This window comes from Meleagris gallopavo, chromosome Z, assembly GCF_905368555.1.
Source record: "Meleagris gallopavo chromosome Z, MGAL_WU_HG_1.1, whole genome shotgun sequence".
NCBI classification, from domain to species: Eukaryota; Metazoa; Chordata; class Aves; order Galliformes; family Phasianidae; genus Meleagris; species Meleagris gallopavo.
The window spans coordinates 35,535,067-35,555,829 of NC_139435.1; the positions used below are offsets into that span (position 1 = coordinate 35,535,067).

At 41.8% G+C, this 20,763-nt stretch overlaps 1 protein-coding gene across 2 annotated transcripts in view; it reads right to left on the reverse strand.

The window, feature by feature from the left end:
• Window positions 1–14,871, reverse strand: part of CEMIP2 (cell migration inducing hyaluronidase 2) — a 47,229-nt gene extending 32,358 nt beyond the window's left edge. The window contains exons 1-2 of one of the 2 annotated variants that reach the window (XM_085213018.1): window positions 14,307–14,871; window positions 2,511–2,847 (exon numbers count right to left, since the gene is read on the reverse strand). In XM_085213018.1, coding sequence (XP_085069144.1) covers window positions 2,511–2,835 — 325 coding nt within the window. In that variant the 5' untranslated portion in view covers window positions 2,836–2,847; window positions 14,307–14,871. Of the gene's footprint in view, window positions 1–2,510; window positions 2,848–13,742; window positions 13,879–14,306 lie in introns of those variants that run through there. The other variant, XM_085213017.1, reaches the window with a different exon arrangement.
• Between the last annotated feature and the right edge of the window lie 5,892 nt (window positions 14,872–20,763).

Consider the following 20,763-nt stretch of genomic DNA (forward strand, 5'->3'; position numbering starts at 1 on the left):
AATTCTAGAATCTTTCATGTGCTGGGGAAAGGATATGAAGTTTGGCAGGAGAACAGACAGGAAACAGTTCTCAAAACACAGTTAAATAGTTGCTTTCTACCTGCTTAGCCACCAAGTCTGGAGTACCTAAGGCCTCTGGGAAAAAATTATCAGTGTTATATTATGCTGAGCCGAAGTTTATCACACTTTGGCAGGTAAATTTTCTGAGGATCCTGTTTACCCTGGGCAAGCTCCAGCTGAGAACTGCGAAGGCCAAAGAGAACTTTTTCCCCTAAATCTCCCCTACTTCTCTTCTTGACCCTGTAGCACAAGCCTCTGGAAATGGGGAAGGAAATTGCATTTCCAGCACTCTACATGTGTTAAGGCCTCCTTAGAAAAAAAAAGATGATGACAGGAAGATAAAAGCAAGGAGGAAAAAGAAACCAGCTGACAGGCAGGAACAGAAATGCAGACAAGTATCATTTTCCCTGTGGGGAGGGTATGCCGGAGGTTTAGGATTTACACGCAATTACTACTAAGTCTCACATTCCTTACACTACCTTTCAAACAGCCATTAAAAGCACTAACAATATGGATTTCCAATTAGCCCTCAGCAAGAGCACACCAAGCTGGAACTGGAGCAGTTGGCTTTAATACCACATGTGTGAGGATGAAGCTAAAGACATTAACATTTCAACCCATCAAGAATCTTTCGGCGGAACTGCTGCAGTAACACTGTGACAAAATGAAAATTTCTGTCACTTTTTCTCTGGTGCCTAGATGAAGTTTCTCTTGGATGAGGGCTTCCTACACATTCTACAGATGTGTGGTTTCTCTTTTAAAAGACAATGCAGGGAAAATTCAGAAAGACACAGTGCAACAACTGATGCTGCAAGCTGACTGGACATCCACAGAGAGGCAACAGGACACTGGAGGAGAACAGTCACATCCGTAGGTTATTTCTCAGCTTCTATGCATGTCACTACAGCAAAGATAAAAAAAAATTGTCTACTGCAAAATCCCCCGTATCCTTGTTGATCCATCAACTCCTAGCTGACCAGAAGTTCAGTGCAGGAATTCTAAAGAACTCAATGCCTCAATGAACAACAGCAGAGGAAAACATACAAAAAATCCCACTCAGAAAACAATTTGCATTTAAAAAGCAGGAAAACTCATCTCCTGCACATTATCAGTTTCTAAAGCATAGAAGGAGTATTAATTTACATAGTCTGTGAAGCACAACCCCACTTCTACTGAAACAACCACAAAACCTACAGTCTTAATTAATTATATGGTATACAGTCTTGGTATCATAGAAGAATGGTTTGTTATGCTTGTTTTGGAGAGAAGTTTTGTTATTGTTTTTTTCTCCTCCAAAAGTACTTCTGTGTCAACACCCTATATCTCTCTTCAGCCTTCTCTACAACTTGTAAACGGAGCACTTACTGCACGTCTGTGCTCACATTACCAGAGACCTAGATCACAATATAGCAGTAATCTTCCATTTACTACTTCCTAAAAATTTATTTTCTTTTCCTCCACAGTTGTTAGGAAAACTCACTAACTTCACGTGAGAAGAATGTCTGCAATCCATCATAAAAAGTGCCCCAGTTAAAATGTATGCATCCATTTCATACTGCCATCTGAAATTCAACATCGATTATTTTGTTTGTTACCTACTGCTTGTTACCTAGTGTTGCACTGACTCTGGAAACATAAACCTCAGAAGTACTACTCCAAAAGACACTGTGCAGTCTCAGCTTGTGTTGCAACAGGTAATGGTTTTCAAATTAATTTTAAAAAAAATCATTTTGTTTTTAGAAACCTGTTTTCTTCCTCAAAAAAACAAAACTGAACAACCTGTGCTCCAAAGGACACTATCAGCCTTTAACTGCATGTCACAGTAGTTAGCAGTATTTGGCAGTAGGGCTGTAGTTAGTGAACAGTAGTGGATCACACCACCTCTTCGTGCTTTACAGCCAGATGATTTGAGAGATGATTTCCAAATTCTGTGAAAGTTGCACTGCTTTCTAAGACAAGCTGAAAGCTCAGGGCTAAGAGGTCAGCGAGCTCCCTTCTCAGTCTTAATAAAGCAAATAAACCATTTGATATAAATTCATAGACTTCTACATCTTTTACTTGAATGCCCTTCTACTGTTTTCCTTAGTTACTGCTTAAGCAGACAGCACTTCATTCCACCTATCTTTTGCAAACACCAAAATCCTACGTACAATAATTATGGTTACATAATACTCACACTTCTTCACCTCATCTTTATGTCTTTATTTACTACTTTGCCTTTTTTGCTTCAATTAAGCAAGTCGATCATTCACAACAGAAATACAAGAAGTGTCATGGAAAACAGCAAAAGGAACTGAACTTATCTCCAAGTACATCTTCCTTTCACATTAAAGCTACAATGTGTTCTATTTCTACACTCCATTTTTAACAGTATTTCCGATGCAGAACTAATGCACTATGTTCACAGAGGCTTCAACTTCTAGGATGATTTTGTTTGTGTAAGAACTTACCATCTGGAGCATATTTCGAAGCTATTCCCATAAAAATCCCCAGTGCAACAAAAAGTGAAAAGCTAGAAACAGCAAAGCAAATGAGAGTATTTTTATGTCTGTTGGCTTCTGCCTGGCGTCGGTGCTGTCCTGGTGATGAGGATGTGAACATGGCCCGGGCTTCTTGTCTCGCAGAGGTAAATTCAGCTGACACGTGGCTGTGTGAAGGTGGTGGGGGACGAAGAGGGGCAATTCTCCCCGGGACATACCCAGAAGACCTGTGACTGCTCCCATTCTGAGGCGGAAGGAAAGCAGGGGAACTCCCCCTGGCATCAGTGTCTTGCATGTTACAAAGTCACTGCAACGAGCACACACACAGACAGAGAAAAAATAAAAGAGAGGCTTTCAGTATACAGTACATTAAAGAAAAAAAGAAAAAAGAAAAAAGAAGCAATTTTAAGCCACATGCCTTCTCCTTAATGTGTCTCTTTTACAGTATCAATCACACTATAGCTACCGGTCATTTACCACAGTATAACAGTTTGAAACAATAGCATACTAAATATCTTGAATACAATTAAACTTGAAAGAATCTGGTAAGGAAACACAGCACAGCACAAACCATTTACGTTAGGTATTTTTCAGAGGTTTGTCACAGTTGACTTGCATTTTCCAATTAAGAAACAAGTTGAACAATGAGAAAGCTAGCAATTCCTTTCTTCTCCACAGTTATGCAAAGAATGCCCAAACATATTTCTTCTCCATGTAGAAGCTGAACAAGCTCCTCATTGTTTTCCTTTATGGAAGGGAAGCTGAAGGAGACAAGCTTTCATTTCACATTGAAAGCAGCAAGAAGCATGTAAATTTAATAGGTAAAATACAAGACAATTTTATTTATACTTGAGAAGATGCAACCTAGTCAACACTTTTTATTAACTGAGGCAATTTGGAGTCTACAGACTCTGTCCGCTCACAGCAGGATTTGGTTGCCAGTAAAGATGTGTTGGGATTGTTCCTGTAGCAAAGTCATTCCACAAAGCTGAGATATCTGGGCTTGGGCATAAAGTAATGCCACTGCTCCAAGGCTCTCTACCTACCACTGAGAACTGAAGACTTTTATTCCAGTTACTTGTGTTGTTTCTACCTTTTCCTGAAGCAGCCAGCAAGAAAAAACACAAGAAAATATTCCTTCCTGACCTGTTCCAGCCAACAGTTCTAAACTACTGCACTTTTCTGCTTGCTTTAAGGGATCCAAAACTGCATTCAACTGCTTTTTTAAGCTTTCTGGTCAAATCTGTTGCACAGCAAGGAGTATTCACAAAGCTAGCATGATTTTTAATTGACATTTCTTAGGGATAGAGGATTTTTTGACAAGGTTGCTCAAGTTTCAGTTCACTGAAACCCAATCTTCGAAACCAAATTCTGAAGGGGATTTAAGTGGAAGCTAGAAATCACAAAACGAATTATGAAAATAAGAACTACCAATAACAAAAACAAAAACCTCCAAATGCATAAAGATACTCTCTTTCATTTACAAAGGAAAGTCTGAGCCATGTTCTCAAGTGCCAGGCACACTGGTGAAGGAGGAACACTACAACTGCAATCTTCTGAAACACAGTAAAGGAGTCTTTTGTCTCACATGCTGTAAAATCTGACACTTCACTGTTTCAAGGCCAGAGAGTTGTTGTTATTGAACAGGCTGGATTACCCTTTCAGGGAAGACAATGCATTGCCAGATGTATGCAAAATGACAATAAAGGCACTGAAACATTAACTGAAGCAGCCAGCCCACAGCAAAACTTATGCCAAATTCTCCAGCAATGTTCCTTGCACCTGTTTGTTGCAGCAAATTGCCTTTCACCATTCTCTTCTTTAAGAAGCTGTTTCCCATACCTAATCCCTTGCACAGACTTCACTGCCCACCGCTTTATGAGCACTGTGTAACAACCTTCTTTCACCACACACTTTTAAACTCAGCTAGGCATCTTTCAACAGTAAAATCTTAACAGTTTCTGTCTTTTAGAAATGCTGCTAAAAACTTAATACAGAAGGAGCTTTTCAATTTAATTCAAAGACAGTCTTTATGCCTAACTGAAACAAATACTTAAAACACTTTTTTTTAAATAAAGAACATTCTGATCCAGTGTTGAGATTTTTTTTTTTAATGGTTTGGGCCCCAAACTCCTTAAGTGTGGCTAAAAACTTTCAGATATGGTGTTTACCTGTCTCAATGACAAATTGACCATATGGTGTCATTATAATATGAAACATATGGACTTATTAAGTCATTTAATTGCTCAGTTGTACTAAATCCAAAATACACAAAGCCTAACTTACTTTTACAGCATAACTTCACCATAATTTTGTCAGTGAAGGCATCTTTAAATACTGCTACCACTTAAAAGAAAAAAAGTCATTCATTACAACAGAGACTGAAAAATGCTTGTGTACTATTTCAAGAATATTTTCTTTTTAAAGCATTCAGTCTTGTTTGCAAGGCTCACTCTGCAAACTGTGAAAGAGTTTTATATCCCACTTGAGTGGAAACACCAGTCACTCCAAGAACAGGTGGAAAAGAGAGCTCAGAATCACAATCTTCCACATCACAAAACAAAATTATGAAACAAATGTAACAAAATATTTAGCACAATCAAGAGATTTACCATATAGTTTCCCATTACACGAGGTGTAACCATTTCAACACTTCCTTCCCTCTTCCTGTGCCATTTCAAGTTATCTAGCTGAGAAAAAGATCTTCTTCCCCCAGAGCAGCTGCTGACTTCTCCTTAAAATTAAGACGAGCTCGATGATCTGATTCAAGTTACTGACTTTTTTATACCCACTGTGAAAGTTTTCAGATGGCACCACACAAATAAGCCTGTAATGCCCTAGACAGTGATGTTATTTGGGTGTACAGAGATAGTTTGAGTAAAACGCATGGGAGGAGAAAGAAAGATACGTTAGAACTTTAAAAAAAAACTTAAGTTCCCATTTACTGGAGTTTTTTCACTTTAATAACTCTTTCTCCACCTTCAAAGGCTTGGCATTTCCCCCGTGACCTGTGCCTATGCTGTCCTCCTTTAAAAAACAAAAAGCAAAAAATTCTAGGTATCAAAGGTCCAAGGATTCCATGTGTAGTCACAGACACTAGAGAGAACTGACTTACCTCCAGAACCTTGCAGTCCCACAGAAGCATAAAACTTCAATGAAGGAGCTCTGAGATATGCGCGTCTCCCCCTGATACCACAGCCATGGGCAAGAAAATCACCACTTTGACAAACCTATTGCAATTGCACTGTGTCACTGTGGTATTTTGCTTTGTAGCTTGCTGCAGCATGATTTCAGTGAAAGACAAGTTTTTGCACAATACACAGCTGCTTGGCTTACCTACCAAAGTGGTATAGAACTGTCTGTGTAAACCTGCTCTTGGCAATGCTGTTCAGGCAGGCTGCTGTTTCACTATTCTCAATCTTCTCAGCCTTCAACAGAGTATTACACAATATCATCAAATCTATTTTTCACCATCATCATTCACTCAGGGATACAGACAGGTTTGGGTTTCCAGTTCACTGCACCAGGGAAGCCTGAAATACACTAATGCAGTTAGAAGATGACTGTCATTTTGGCCCATTACATTCCTGTTACCACCTCTGAGCTGGAAAACTGGATGTGTTTGCATGCCATCCTTCTGAAAGAGGAGCACTTCTCTGCACAACCCAGATTCCTGCTTCCTTCCCCTACTGCCACATCACTGAGCAGGTAACGTACTTCTTGTATTCATCATGCTAGCCAATCTAGTACAAGCCACCCTTAAAAGAAAGTCTGTTTTGTACAGAAACTCAGAAGAGCAACTACAAGTTTGCTTCTACCAACACTTGAGCTGCATGGATAACAAACTCTAATGCACACCAAGCAGGCTGCAGCATCTCCAAGGCCCTCACGTATTCCTTCACTTGTTTCTCCTGCACACACATACGAGCCTAAGGGAAAAAAAAAACTAGGAATGTACATGCAATCACAAGATAACATCGGGTTCTCCTGAGGCATGAGCATATGCTCAGAAGCAAGTGCCGTGCTTATCTGTTACTCAGAATGGGGCTATTTTCCTGAACAGGAACTGGACTATTCTGAGCTTTTCACATTATCTAACTCCACCCAAAAAGTGAGAAACACACCATGATATTTCATACTTCAGATGTTAAATAAGCAGCATAGTAAAGCATGACAGATTTGCTGTTAAACTCCCTTGTCACTGCATCTTCTCAAAACTCTATAAACAAAGTAAGCTAACTTTCATACAAGGCAAAGATGCTAATGTTTCCTTTAAAGGACATCTTAAGGATGTCCATAGGTATGAGGAACAAAACAGAAAGGAAGTTAGAAGAAATTCCACTTCCGTTGTTCTTGGCTATGAAATGCTACCAGTTGCAGTGCTGATCTGTTACCACACTGTTTAATCTCAGAGTATGGAATTGCTGTTAAGTAAAGGACCAAGGAAGGATGGGAAAAAAACAGACGCTGTAGAATAATAGTATTTCCCCCTGTAACACAGTGCCACGTTGGTCACTGCTGCTTTTCTGGCACAGAGACCTGACTGGTGTGAGACCAAAGGGCAGCCAATAGCCCAGGAGGGTTTATGAGCTACAATTACTAAACAGAATATGGTGTAAATTTCTGCCAAGTACAGCACACACACCTTCACAAATCTCCAGGATGGCCATTAAATTGCTACAGACATACGGACTTCAGGACAACATTTCAAACACTTCAGAAAGTCCTCAGCTCAACATAACTTAAACTTTCCCTTAAGAAAAAAGCCTAGACCCCAGGAACTGCATCCTCTGTGATCCACACTGTCTTCTGTTGCTTTGTTTCAAAATTAAGCCTGTTCACTCTAACAACACTAAGCATCTTTATAGGAACCTGCTTTTTCACCAAGATGTGCAAAAGCTAAAAAGCATAAGCATACAGTAAAGTACTACCAGAGTTCAGTAACTGCGGGAAATTACAATTTCTGCAAGAGCTTGAAGAATCACATTTGACTTAAACTGTAAAAGCTCTAGATGACTTCTGTCACATACTGCTTGCTGAATATTATCACCACTGAGTCTACTTCCTTGCCTAGCAATTTCAGAAGAAAATTAGAGGACAAACAGCAACAGTTAAAGAGAAATTGAAATATAAATAAGGTAATAATTACAAAACTTTCTCCAACGTAAATAACACTGACTCAGATTTTCTTAATTTCCTGTGCAGCAAATACTAATTTTTATTCTTTTTTTTTTTTTTGTCACACAGAAAATGTGCAAAATGCTTTCGGCAGTATGTACAATTGCAAACAACAGTTTTCAAAGGTGAAGTACAGGAAAAGTTCATTAACACTTCTGATGAACACCTTCAGAGCTCAAGAATTGCAGCCATTGCAGATTGATGCATTAGGCTCACAAAAACAAGGTCAAATATTCCACTATTTTCATGTTTCGTGGTGCTCTTTTATGCCTTAATAAAAGATATTTTTCAAGATAATTTTGTTAGTTACATGCATCAGCTGTATCACATATTTCGTACGTGCCCCAAGACAATTCCTCTTCACTCAATGAGGCCCAAGCAAGCCAAAAGTTTGGACAGAAATGCCTTACAGCATAGAGAGGAATCATTAATTTCTTGCCTCTGGCAGTGTTCAGTAGATAGATGACCCTTAAGGATGAAAGCTAATAGATTAGAGGTGAAGTGTTGCCTTTCTCCCTCCCCCCCCCTTCTCTACAAGAAAAGTGTTTCTTTTCTCCAATAATAATTGGACATGCTTTTGTCTATTTTCCATAACTTGTGCGAATGAGCTCTGTAGCAGTCACTTCATTTCATGTACATAGTTGGCAGGAAAGCATATGACATAGCAGACGAAATGCACAACTTTTCGAGAAAGCACATGTACAAGTTTAGGGATTTACATAGTTTTGAGACTGCAGGGACATGTTCGTCTTCTTCAGGGCCTGCACACCAAATACTGTCCCTCAAACACTACTCAGCTGTTCCTAACTCATGCCAAGACGCATCTACTTTTAGCTCTAAGACATTTATAACATCTTTAGAATCAAAGAAACAAAACCCAGGAGCCACTGTGGTCCCTGTGGTCCATGTATCTGAAACATAGTCTAATGCTTACAGTGACTTCAATTTTGTTCCATTTGTTTCTGTTCGACACGGTTAATCTTTATAAATTGTTTGCAGATTGGAATATTCTATCCTGTCTTCCATTTATTGTTTAAACAATAGAATGTTTGGCTGGAAGAAATCTTTCAGAGACCTTTTTTTATTATTATTTTGTATCCCTCTGAATCTACCAGTGCCTCAATTACAGTGGATCCTGCATAGTGCGGTGGCAATACTGCATGCCTGCTATGAGAGACAACATGAATTTTTGCCATGTTCCTCATTTCCAGAAAGGAAAGCTGTAATAATTAGCGTAGGGTATCAAAAGTGGAGACTTGCATTTTAATCATACATCTGTCATTGGCTTGCTGTGTGAGACACAGTTCATTTGGGCCCTGAGTCTGTAACATGGGAAAAAATATGGTCCCTGGCTTCATGTTGTGAGGCTTTATTTACAGAACGCTTTGGTCTCCCTCAGCTCAGCAACACATCCCAGCACAAGCCTACTTCTAAGCAAATAAATACTTCTGTTCAAGTCAACAGTGTCCATGTGAAAGTAACTGAACTGCAGCATTCACCTTAGGGAACCTGAAGAGGATGGTAGCAGAAGAAAAGCAAAAACAAAGTAAAGTAATTACTTTTTGTGCTAATGATAAGCTGTATTTACAGATATTTGTAGTCTCTGGAAGAATAAACATCACTGAAAACTACTACATCTTAGGATATCAGAAAAAATAAATCTCTAATAGACTTCAGAGGAGCGAATTCCAGCTCAGGAGCTAATCACTAAATGGCTGACAAAATTTATTTCCGGCATTCCAGAGGAAGGCAAGATTAGATATCTAACTCCTTGTTGTCAAGCGCTCTGACTGAAAAATCCTTAATAACCAATAAACATGTATGAACAGGTATGACAGTACAAAATATAAAATGGAGCGAGGAAGGTCTGGTCCCCACATTCAGTTTTGGTCAGTAGACATAAACATACATGCTCCAGGAAACTCCTGAGTGAATTGCTAGAAGCACTTAATAATCAGTGGCCTTTCATATTTAAATTCCATCTATAGCACTACTCAGTAGCATAGCCTGCTCTCTTTTATAGCTGTGTATGCATTTCTTTCTTTCTCCTCATGTTGCTTTCTCTCTCTGCTAAAGCGCTCTACGATTTTTTTTTTTTTCCAAACTCACATTTCAGTATGTTATATGCCATCCCTTGTTCTGCTTTCTTGAAGAATTCTCTTTGCAATTTTTTTAGCCATCCATCAGCTACAGAGGAAACAATGCTGGCTAAGAAGTTGCCACCCCACAGCTAAAGTACTGTAGCTGCACACTCACATTCTTTCAGAACTGCCTCGCATTTCTACAAGCCAAGGAGTTTGCATTAAAAGATGATTAAGCTAAGGGCTCCAAATCACATCCACTGAGCAAACAGCTCTGACATCAGCACCTCTAGGCTATTTGATCCCCCAAAGGATCCTTCATCCTGTTAAACAATGACTAAGAGGATATATGACAGAGGTCCACACAGTGAGGAGTAGCACAGAGAATACAAATGACTCTCTTCTAATGGGAAAAAGAAAGGGGAGTGAGAGGAGTTAGAAGAGGTTTCTGAACCCGACTCTGTATTGCAAGTTTTGGATTTTAAGAATTTATATGGGTTCAAAAAGTAGTGGGGTACAAATGAGAAGCCAGTCAAGGACTGCTGTACAAAGAGCTTAGGAAGTTCTCCAATTGCAAGCTGTGGCATCTATTACTCACTGCTGTCAGACATCAGGTAATTGTCTGGATGGACATTAGTCTGCCATGACAGCACTGTTCTTCTACAGTGTTTTAAAACCTTACTTAACCACTTTGTTCTCATCAGAGGCCTCTCCCTAGAAAAGCAAAAACCCTCAGATCAGCCAATATAACTGTTGACACTGTGATCACAAAATATATGCCTCTACCTGGTAGCTTAAATTAATGCATCAGATTGTCATGCAGTGGGTGAAGCATGGGAAGGATTCCATTTTTGCTGCAGGAATGGAGGCTTTCAGCAGAAGGGCAGGGCAGACACCAGATATACATGTGGTTTTGGAAGCAGTAGTCGTGCTCCAAGTGCATGCTGAAAAGAGTTTGTGCAGCCAGGATAATGTGAAGTAACCTAACTACATGTCCGGATGCCAGCTTTCAATATAGATAAAAGGTATCCACAGGAATCACAAAAATACACAAGCTGAGAGCCTGGCGAACCATGCACAGTAATTTAGATTATTTGACATAAAACTCTTGCAAGAGACAATTTCAGAAAAGAAAAACTTTTTCCATCATTTTCCCAGCTTTTTCCATGCATCAAAGGAGAAGCAAGTTTTCAAAAAACAAAACAAAGACTTTAATCCACTACCAAGAATGTGTTCTGCTGAGCTGGTGGCTGCATTCATATTTTGGATTACTGTGGTAAATTCCTTTCCAGGGAACTCCAAGAACTTTGCATCCAACAGCCAAACCTTGCAACACCCTGCCAGGTGAAGCCAGGCATTCTGCAGGACTGCACTACATTTTTTAGCCCACAGCGCCAAAAAAGATAGCAGAACTATCAGTACACTCCCTTTTGTCAATCTACTTGACAGAACAAGAAGTTACAAGTCTTAAAACACATATTTTCTAACGTCTTGAGCATTTCCTTTCCCTTCTGGCAAGTATATCACTTTTCTCCCTCATATCTTTTATCAACGTTTGCCACTGCCCTCCTCTATTTCCTTTCTCCAAGAAAATGCTTTTGTGGATTTCCGAACCTACATCTACAAACAGTTCATTCCCATTTGTCTTGCCAAAAATGTCTTCACCACATCAGCAGTGAAATCCTTTTGATTACAAAGAAGCTTGAAATGGATCAAGTCTAATTGTGACTTGATTCCAAATTAGAACAGTACTTCATAAGTTATAGATTTTAATCTTGTTTTGATGTATATTTCTGGTGACTTTAAAAAATTGCCTTGCTAATGCGATGAACAAACTATGTTGATATGCTTCAGACTGTGCTCCCAACACAGTTTTTGAACGCACAGAGAGACCCACCAGATAGTAACCCTCCCACTGACTGCTGTCAGCAGTTTTTCAATCCTGAACAGAAGCAGGCAAGGTGGTGGGAGCAGCCCCTTGGGGAAGAAGGCTGCAGAACTCCCCTGGCCCAGAGTGAAGGAGGGTGCACCCTGCCCAGCCCCAACTTCAGGTGGCCGGGGTAGAATAAAGCAGTGCTGCAGCTCGGAGACAGTGCTCTGCAGCATCACTTCCTCACAGTTACAGGTGGGATGGGCATCAGCCATCAGTCCCAGTACTCATTCTCAATCAAATCAGTAAGTTACTCTACTGTATTCTTCTGCAGCTGAAGAATGTTTCTAGTCTCAATTGCCTACAGCGCATGGGCATCTATGCATTTCTTTAATTATCAGAATGCTACTATTGGGCATTTAACTTGGACTGAAAATCATTTGCCCCAGTGCTCCCTACTGTCACTCACCAAAGCAGGAACACCCAATCCCTTTCCATGTACAACCCATTCATGTACACCTCACGTGGAATTTTCAGAACTTCACGCTATAGAGCGCATAAGCCCCACGGTTTGTTTGCTCCCGGATGAGCAGATCTCATTATGCTGTACCTATTTTTATAACCATGCCTTACAGGAAAAACAACCGTTTTGTTCCCCTGCCCCATGACCTGCTTCGTCAGCTCGGAACAAGTGTGATCTGTGTCACCAAATGCTACCTGTTCCTGTCATGGGACAGCCACAGCCTTCAGAGAATCTCACAGGTCCAGCCAGAAGCAGCACTGTTGTTTTCCCCATGCTTAGTCCCCACCAACTCCAGCCACCACCAACCCCACAAAATATGGTGGGCTTCAAGTGATTAAAACAAATCTACAGTCTAACACCAAAAAAATACCTACCCACATTTCTAACAGTGCTCAATACATGTAACATTAAAAAGATGCTTTGTTGCAGATCCTTGATGAATCCAGATTGCCAGTCCTCCTTTTTCTGTTTTTTTTTTTTGTTCGCTTGTTTGTTTCTTCCTTCTCCCTTCTAAGTTTTTTTTCTTTCCTGGATTCCTCTCATAGCCAGGGCTACTGCCTGCGGTTTATATAAAATGTACCCTTCATGATGCTTTGCCCAGATCTGGCCCAAGACACACGCTCTGCTGGGTGCTGGAACAGAGCTACGAGAGCCGGCAACGCTGAGCCCGGCAGATTTCACACTGCCAGAGGCGGTACGCAGGATCCCTGCAGACAAAGCACCTCTGCGAGCTTCGCGCTCTGCAAGAACAAAGATGGTCCTCACCTCTCCTCCACCCCACCGCTGCCCATGGGCAATTCAGCACCAGTCACACAGACGCGCTCTTACAGATGTCCTGCGCTGCATCAAAGCCTGACTGAAGCTATCCTAGAACTGCCTTATCTTCCTCCTCGCATTATCTTCGTAAAGCCTCGGGTATAGTTTCATCTTTGTAACTACAGGGGCACGTGTAATCTCTCTGGTTTTAAAAAATCCGTGCCCCCAGTCCACCTTTAAGAAACAAACAAGGGCAGCACCTTTAGCACGCGCCCCGAGCATGTGGAGCACGTCTGGCTCCACACACCATGCAGAAGGATTGAGAAAAACAACTCCCACTGCTTTTTGCGAGCCTCCGGGCAAGGAAAACACGCCTGGGTTATCACAAGCAAGAAAGGCAGCCCATAGCAACCCAGACGTCTGGGGACGCCTATCAGTCGGCACTGCCATCGTTGCGCTGCGGGACGCCCCACCGCCCGGGGTGAACACACTGCGGAGCGCTCGGAGGGCAGCGCCGGGCAGCACCTGCCGCCGGACCGCGGGGCACATCGCCCACACCTGTCAGCCCCGCGGCACCGAGCGTGCGCTCAACGCCAGCCTCAGCACGGGCCCCGGCCGCTCCCTCCCCTTCCCCCCTCGCCGCGCCGCCGCTCCCGGGAACAAAAGAAGCCAGGGAGAGTGGGCGGCAGTCGGTCCTGCTCTTCTCCCCGCGGCTCCCCGCGCCCGCCAGCCCTGACCCGCCCGGCGGCGGCTCCCTCCGCCTCGGCCCCGGCGCCGCGCACGCACTCGCTCACCTGGGCCCGGCGCGGCGGCGCGCTCAGGGCGGCGGCATGGCGCTCCCCGCCCCGGACACCGCGGGCGGGCGGGCGGCTCCGGCTGCTCGCCTCCCCCCACGGCTCCCGCCCCGGCTCCCGGCCTTACGCAATTGGCGGCGGCCGTAGCCACCCTCCCCCCGCCCCGCCACCTCGCCGGGGCAGCGATCCCCGACCCCAAAGGAGGCGGCTGCGCCGCGCCGCTGTCGGACCTCCCTCCCCCGCCCCCGCGCCGGGGGAGGAGCGGCGGAGCCCGCCCGCCCCTCGCCCCACCCGCGCCGCGCCGCGCCGCTCCGCCGACCCGACCCGGCCCCCTCCGAGCCGCCCGGCGCGGGGCTGAGCGCGGAGCCGCCCTTTGAGCCCCGGCTGCGGCAGCACCGCGCCGTGCGCTGAGACGCAGGGAAAAGTGGAGCGAGCTTGGGAGATGCTGTTGGGGGAGCGTCAGGGGTCCACGGGATGCTGCCCCCCCCCCCCCCCGGCCCGGAAGAAAGGTGGCAGCCGGTATCGATACTGCGCTTAAAGAGAACGGAGAAGAAAGTTACTTACAGGAATCGGAGCCCGGGCAGCCTCTGGTCCGGGAAAAGAGCTGGCTGGAAAATCTGATTCTGGTTTCTGGGAATTTCTTTCTTTCAAAATCTGATTTGGACTATAGTCAAACAAAAACAAAAAAGTTATGATTTCAAGGAACCAGTGCCTGCAGCTGTTCAACACCAAAGAGTATCGCAATGGTTGAGGCAGCAGGCAGGCGGCGAGTGGAGCAGCAGCTCTTAGCTCTGTCGGAGACGCGGAGCTCCGGGAGCGCAGCCGCCCAGGTTGTTGGCTTTGATGTGGATCTGACAACGGACCTCTCTTAAGTTTGGGACCTCCCACCGCTTCCAGCACACTGAAGTTGGGCCAAACTCACTACAGATCAGAAAACGAGGAAGGAAAAAAAAATAAAAAATGCGTTGAATGAAAGGATTTGGGAAATACAGCCAACATTTTCCAACTTAATTATTTCCTTGGGAAAATTCCAGGCAGCTGGAAACTGAGTGATAAGTCATTTGCACTTCTACAAACGCTGCGCCGCTTAACTTCAGTTCTAGCGATTTCCTCTTTGTTTACAGCATGCACATCCTGTCCGCGCTGCTTGCAGCGTGCGGAGACATCTAGCGACCGAGCCGCGCATCGCGGCAGCTCCGACCGCTCCGGACCTCGGACACGGGCCGGCACGGCTCCCGACACGTCCTTCGCGCGGAGCCACGGCGAAGGAAGCCCGTGGGTGGATGAATAAAGGCGTTTTCATCTCGTTTTGATCGCGCCTTTGTCTCCTGCTGTCATTTTTTTAAATACCCCGTAAATCGTCGCTTCGTACCGACAAAGGCACGAGCAAACTGAACGTGCACAAGTTTGCCAATGATGTTAGGTTTGAAGAACAAGTGAAACTGAAGGCGCTTAATCTTTGCTTAATGTGAAATTCAAACATTTCAGGTGCAAAACAAATCCCTCCCTTAAAGCAAAGAAATCAGCACTGCCCTGGGTATCCATTTTATGCACACACACACACACACAGCTGTGCTTGTCAGTGCATGTGCTAGTAATTAACACTCTTTCAGTTACCCTTCTTCATATAATCTAGTATAAAATAATGCTTAATTGTTCCGTGGGAATGCCAATCGAAACAAAACATTCATGCAATTTGATTTGTGGAAATCCCAGAATGTATTTAGTCTTAAGCCTTTTGTCTTCTTTAGAAATTGTTTTCACTTAATGCAGTACTTCCACACACACACAATTATATAAAGATGACATTGCCAGATGGTTTCTTCTCCACTGGTGTATTTAAAAAAAAACACAATGCTTTTGTTTTTCACTAACATTGAGTGATACTTATCCACTGGGAAGTTATGAGTCCAAATTCAGAAGGAGCCATTTATGTGCTGTATGCTTGTATAGAAAATTACAACACACTGACTAGTCACCCAAATTCACAGCCCTGAGTGTGCAGAGATCTCCTTTCAATTATATCTGGGTAGGTGCTTCTTGTTACATCCTATGTGGGGATGCAAGGTAGAAACACTTGTATGTGCATACGGTAGTCTGAAGCTCAGTGTATTGTATGATGCATTACACGCATATCCAGTTAATCTTAGGCAAATATAAGAGATCCTCTGTTTTTACAGAAGATTTTACAGGATGGTGTTGCCACCCAACAACTATTATTTGTAAAAGTTGTGCTTGCAATGGCAGTAACAATACCTATGCCTGAATTTTATGAAAGAGTGGACTTTGAGACTACCTGAGCACTGTGAATCTCTGCATCAAAGCCAAGTGACACAGTGAAGGACTACACCTACATCTAGTGTGACCTCATTCCTCATCTGCTTTGGATGTAAACAAATCCTTGTGTCAAATATGTAACCAAAAGCTTAACAATAGTAAAAGACAGACTTGGAAGAGGCCATCAATAGAGTGACTATGGTCTAATGATCTCATAGAAAGAAAGAAAAAAAAATTGCCTTTTGTCTTTCTAAGCAAAAAGAAGTTCCAATAGACTGGGGGAACGTATCCAGTTACTGCTTGAAGTCATGTCCTATCTCTGCATTCCCACCTGGATCCCCGTGACTCAGAAATGTAGTTGTTGGTGTACTGCAGACAGGAAAGGGAATGCACATCCTTCTTTCCTTGTTTAAGTCTTCCTGGCATACATCCCAAGTACTCTGTGGTAATACCTTTTCCATATAGTAGCCGTGTTTTCAATTATCATACTAAACACATGCATTTTAAATTATGTCTCTGGGAGTTTAACATACCAGGTGGCAACAAGAAGTGAAATTCCCGAAGTAACACAAAAGCTGCCAAGCTAATAGTTAACAAAATACAATGACAATTTAAAAAAAAAAAAAAAAAGAAGACAAAAGAGTTTAATCTGCATGCTTGGATAATTTGTTACTAGCTTTTAGCAAGGAACAGCTTAATTGTGGTTTCTCATGTTTTAATGTTTTTACATTCCCCTCTGACTTTCCACCTCAATCTTCCCCTGCTCACTGAAGCACTGTGCCTTTTTGCTCCTGCATGTCAAAACAAAGATGATCCTCCCCCTTTCCTCTTCCTTGGTGAGGACACATCTGGGGTACTGTGTCCAATTCTGGACTTCTCAGTTCAAAAAAGACAGCAATCCTACAGAGAGTCCAGCAGAGGGCGACAAAGATGCTGAGGGTCTGGAGGACCCTTTCTCTTACGAGGAAGGGCTGAGACGCCTAGGATTCAGCTTGGAGAAGAGAAATCTGAGAAGGGATCAATGCTTATAAATATCTAAAGTGCAGGAGTCAAATAGATGGAGCTAGGTTCTTTCCAGCAGTGCCTTAGTGGCAGAACAAGGGGCAAATGCCGCAAACAGAAATACAGTAAGGAACATCTTTACTGTCAGAGTGACAGAGCACTGGAACAGGCTGCCCAGAGATGTTGTGGAGTCTTCTTCTCTGGAAATATTCAAGACTCATCTGGATCTGTGTGGAACCTGCTTTAGCAGGGGGCGTGACTTGATGATCCCCAGGGGTCCCTTCCAGCCCCTAGAATTCTGTGATTTGGTAACACACAATTTATGTTTTTTTTTCAGATCCATGAAAAACCACGAGGAAACTCAGTAGAAGGTTCATTTATTATTACTGAAACTAATAACATTAAAAACAGACAACAAACACTAGTACTATGTGGCATACTTTCACTTAGAAGTCTGGGTTTAGTCTTTACTTTCTTACACAAATTCCTATTTTCTCAGTGGCAGTGACTCTCCCTCACAGCAGTGACACTGACAGGAGATGGCCTCAGGGAGGCTCTGAGGATTTCACCAACCTCCCCCAAGCTTCCTCAATAGATCCATCACTGAGTTCTATCAGATTCACAGTATGGCCTGGGTTGGAAGGGACCTCAAATATCAGGCTGCCACCCCCAAATCAGGCACCAGCTCAGGCTGCTGAGGGCCCATGCAGTCTGGCCTTCAACACCTCCAGGGATGGGGCAGTCATAGCTTCTCTGGGCAGCCTGTGCCAGGGCCTCATCACCCTTTCAGCGATTTTTCACTGATATCTAATCTAAATCCTGGCTCTTGTATTCCTGCTTCACTTCAGCTGTTACCAATGATTTTACAGTGGAGAAATACATCGGAATTTTAAGATTCTAGATCATACAGGGAATATAAACTGATTTAAACCAACAAGAAAAAACTGATGTCTGTAACTCAAGCACTAATGGAGAACCAGTAAATTCATTTCAAAGTTCCTGTTAATGGAGTGTCCATAGACTGCACTGGAGGTTGAAAGGAGGATTAACAGACAGGGATTTTCAAAGAAATAGTGAAGACACATGTGAATAGCAAGTGAGAACAGGCTAACTTATATTTCTAGTGGTGAGAGAGGCATGGAAGAAAATATGAAAGATGTGGCTTCTAAATTTCTCCTAATGTACAGTTTGTTGAAAGACAAAATGCATCAAATTCATGTTGTACTTATTTTTAATATAATGTCAGTGGAAGCTCCATTTCCTTCCCAAGCAAATCTATACACCATGCAGTCTCAAACTAAGAAATAAAAATAATATTTTTCTCCCAAAAATGTGTTTATATTTTTGATCAGCGTGACTCAAAACACTTGGTCTGACTGCCTTCTGTATTAAAAATATTTTCCTTGACAAGGCTTTCTTTTGAAGGTGCTCACCTTCAAGTCATTTCAGTATTTATTTTAATTTGAATTGAGTTGATACATATGCCAAAATTAATAGGTAATGACAATAGTAAATTTGGCTTATGAATTTACAATAGTAAATTTAGTTTGCATTTATCAGAAATATTAATGAAAACTGATTGTTAAATGAGCTACTAGGTACATAACCCGAAGGGCCTTTTGCTCCTATCTGCTGGTTTGGCCAAGAAACAGAAGCAAACTACTAGTCTACTCAGTCCCAGGAGAGTCATGTCTGGAGTTCTTTGCTCTTATGCCAAAAGTTGAATTATGCAGATTTTTGCATAACTGTTATAATTCTTACAAATTATGGATTATGAGTTCTTAAGAGACATTTCATAATACATAAGGAAGACTAAAAATTATTAAATGCACAATTTCCTATGAACTATCAGACTTCAGTGAAACTGCTTGACATATCTGTGACTGTGTTCCATCTCATGTGTTTAACATTATCATTTTATTGCAATTTGCATGCAGAATTATGCATATAATATTTCTATGCCATAAACTTATGTCCTGCGATTTTTAATTTTAATTTTAAATAGGGAATGAGTTTGGTTTGTGAAATTTATAAGAGGAAGAGCAGAGCTTAAATCACAGATGTTTACTGTCGTTGGCAGAAATATACAAACAATTTAGATACATGAAAAAAGACATAGCTGTTTCGCTCTGGGAGAAAGAGGAAATCTGGCTTCCACTGTTAATAATTGCATTTTAAGTGATGTACTTCTACTGTTAATTATTACATATCTGATTAACGGCACAGTACAAATATTTTCACAAGTAGAAATGCTCTGGTACATAAGATAACTAAAAAACATTAATAAATACTTCTGGAAAAAGAAAAAGAAAGAGAAAGAGAAAGAAGAAGAGAAAGAAAAAGAAGGAGAGAGAAAAAGAAATAGCTGTAATGCTTCCAGACTGTTCCCTAAACCAAACATAAGAAGTTCTGAAAACCTCCATTTGAATGTAACCCATCTCCTGCATGAAGAAATATATTCAGGTAAGAATACTTTTTATATCTTTGAAAATATAACAGGTATATTGCAACCTTAGGGGAACGTGTGCTTCCCTGGCACCAAACTGATGTTTAGAGTATGGCTTTGCATGATGCAATGCAAGACAAGATGATTTGCTGCTGCAAATCTTTGTGCACAGCTTTGGGCTCTTAACTCTAATATGCATTCAGACCATAGTACCCAAAATTATACTCTTTTTTTAAAACAGATATCTAAAGCAGTGTAAAGAGAGACATACTTTTTTAGTAATACTGTAGAATTCTGCTTACCTTGTACTGAATCAGCAATCATATGTAATACTGGAGGGTTTTTGTTTCCAGTAAATTTTCAGTTTTCTGTCAATACAGCGTGTCACCAAGTGGCTGACTGAACCCTTTTCCTTTCGGGAGAGAATAAATACAATGGCTAATCAGTGTTACAGGAAAAGTTATCGGTTGGGTTTTGTGCATAAGAGATCATCGTGACTTTTTTTTTTCTTTTTTTTTTTTTTTACAAAAACAGGAATTAAAGTGTCCATGAATGACAGCCAAATGAGAAAACAAAAAGTATTTGTCCATCAGAAACGAATCTTTTGATTCTCTGAAGTGCATTTGCTACACTGCAGAACATACGTTACTTCAAATTATGGAAAATTCAATCAAATTGAGATACTCAATAATCTCCTGAAACATACCACTTTTAAAAAGTCAGTTCCTAAAACAAGACTCTGTGTTGAAAGGTAATGACCATTCCTGACTCCACAGGTTTTTCTTAAAAAAAACAAAACAAACAAAAAAAAGAACCCATAAACATACAATAAAGGAGGATACCCTGTACCAGCATAGAGGTCCATCTAGCACTGCAACCTGTTTCCAGCAATGGCTGGTGAAGAGAGATGACAGGGGTACAAGAAAGTGCTAACTAAAAATACCCAAACATTTTGTTGTCTACTTCCTGCAGCCTTTGGGGGTCGTCTACTCCCCAGCCAGTGGCACACTTCCATTTTCCAGCCACTAAAGGAACCTCTTGTTTTCTGAACTCATGTAAGATGCTACCATCCATGATGTCTTGTAACATAACTGCTTCTTGTGAGAACACTTCTTGCTGCAATTGCTACTCATCGCATTTTATACTGCATAGTTCTTATACTGAAAGAAACAGTCATTACTTTTCCATACCACTAAGTTCTTATACTGAAAGAAACAGTCATTACTTTTCCATACCACTACAACAAGTTTTCTTGTACTCACGTCTTTTCCAATCTAAATGTATAAATAGAATATG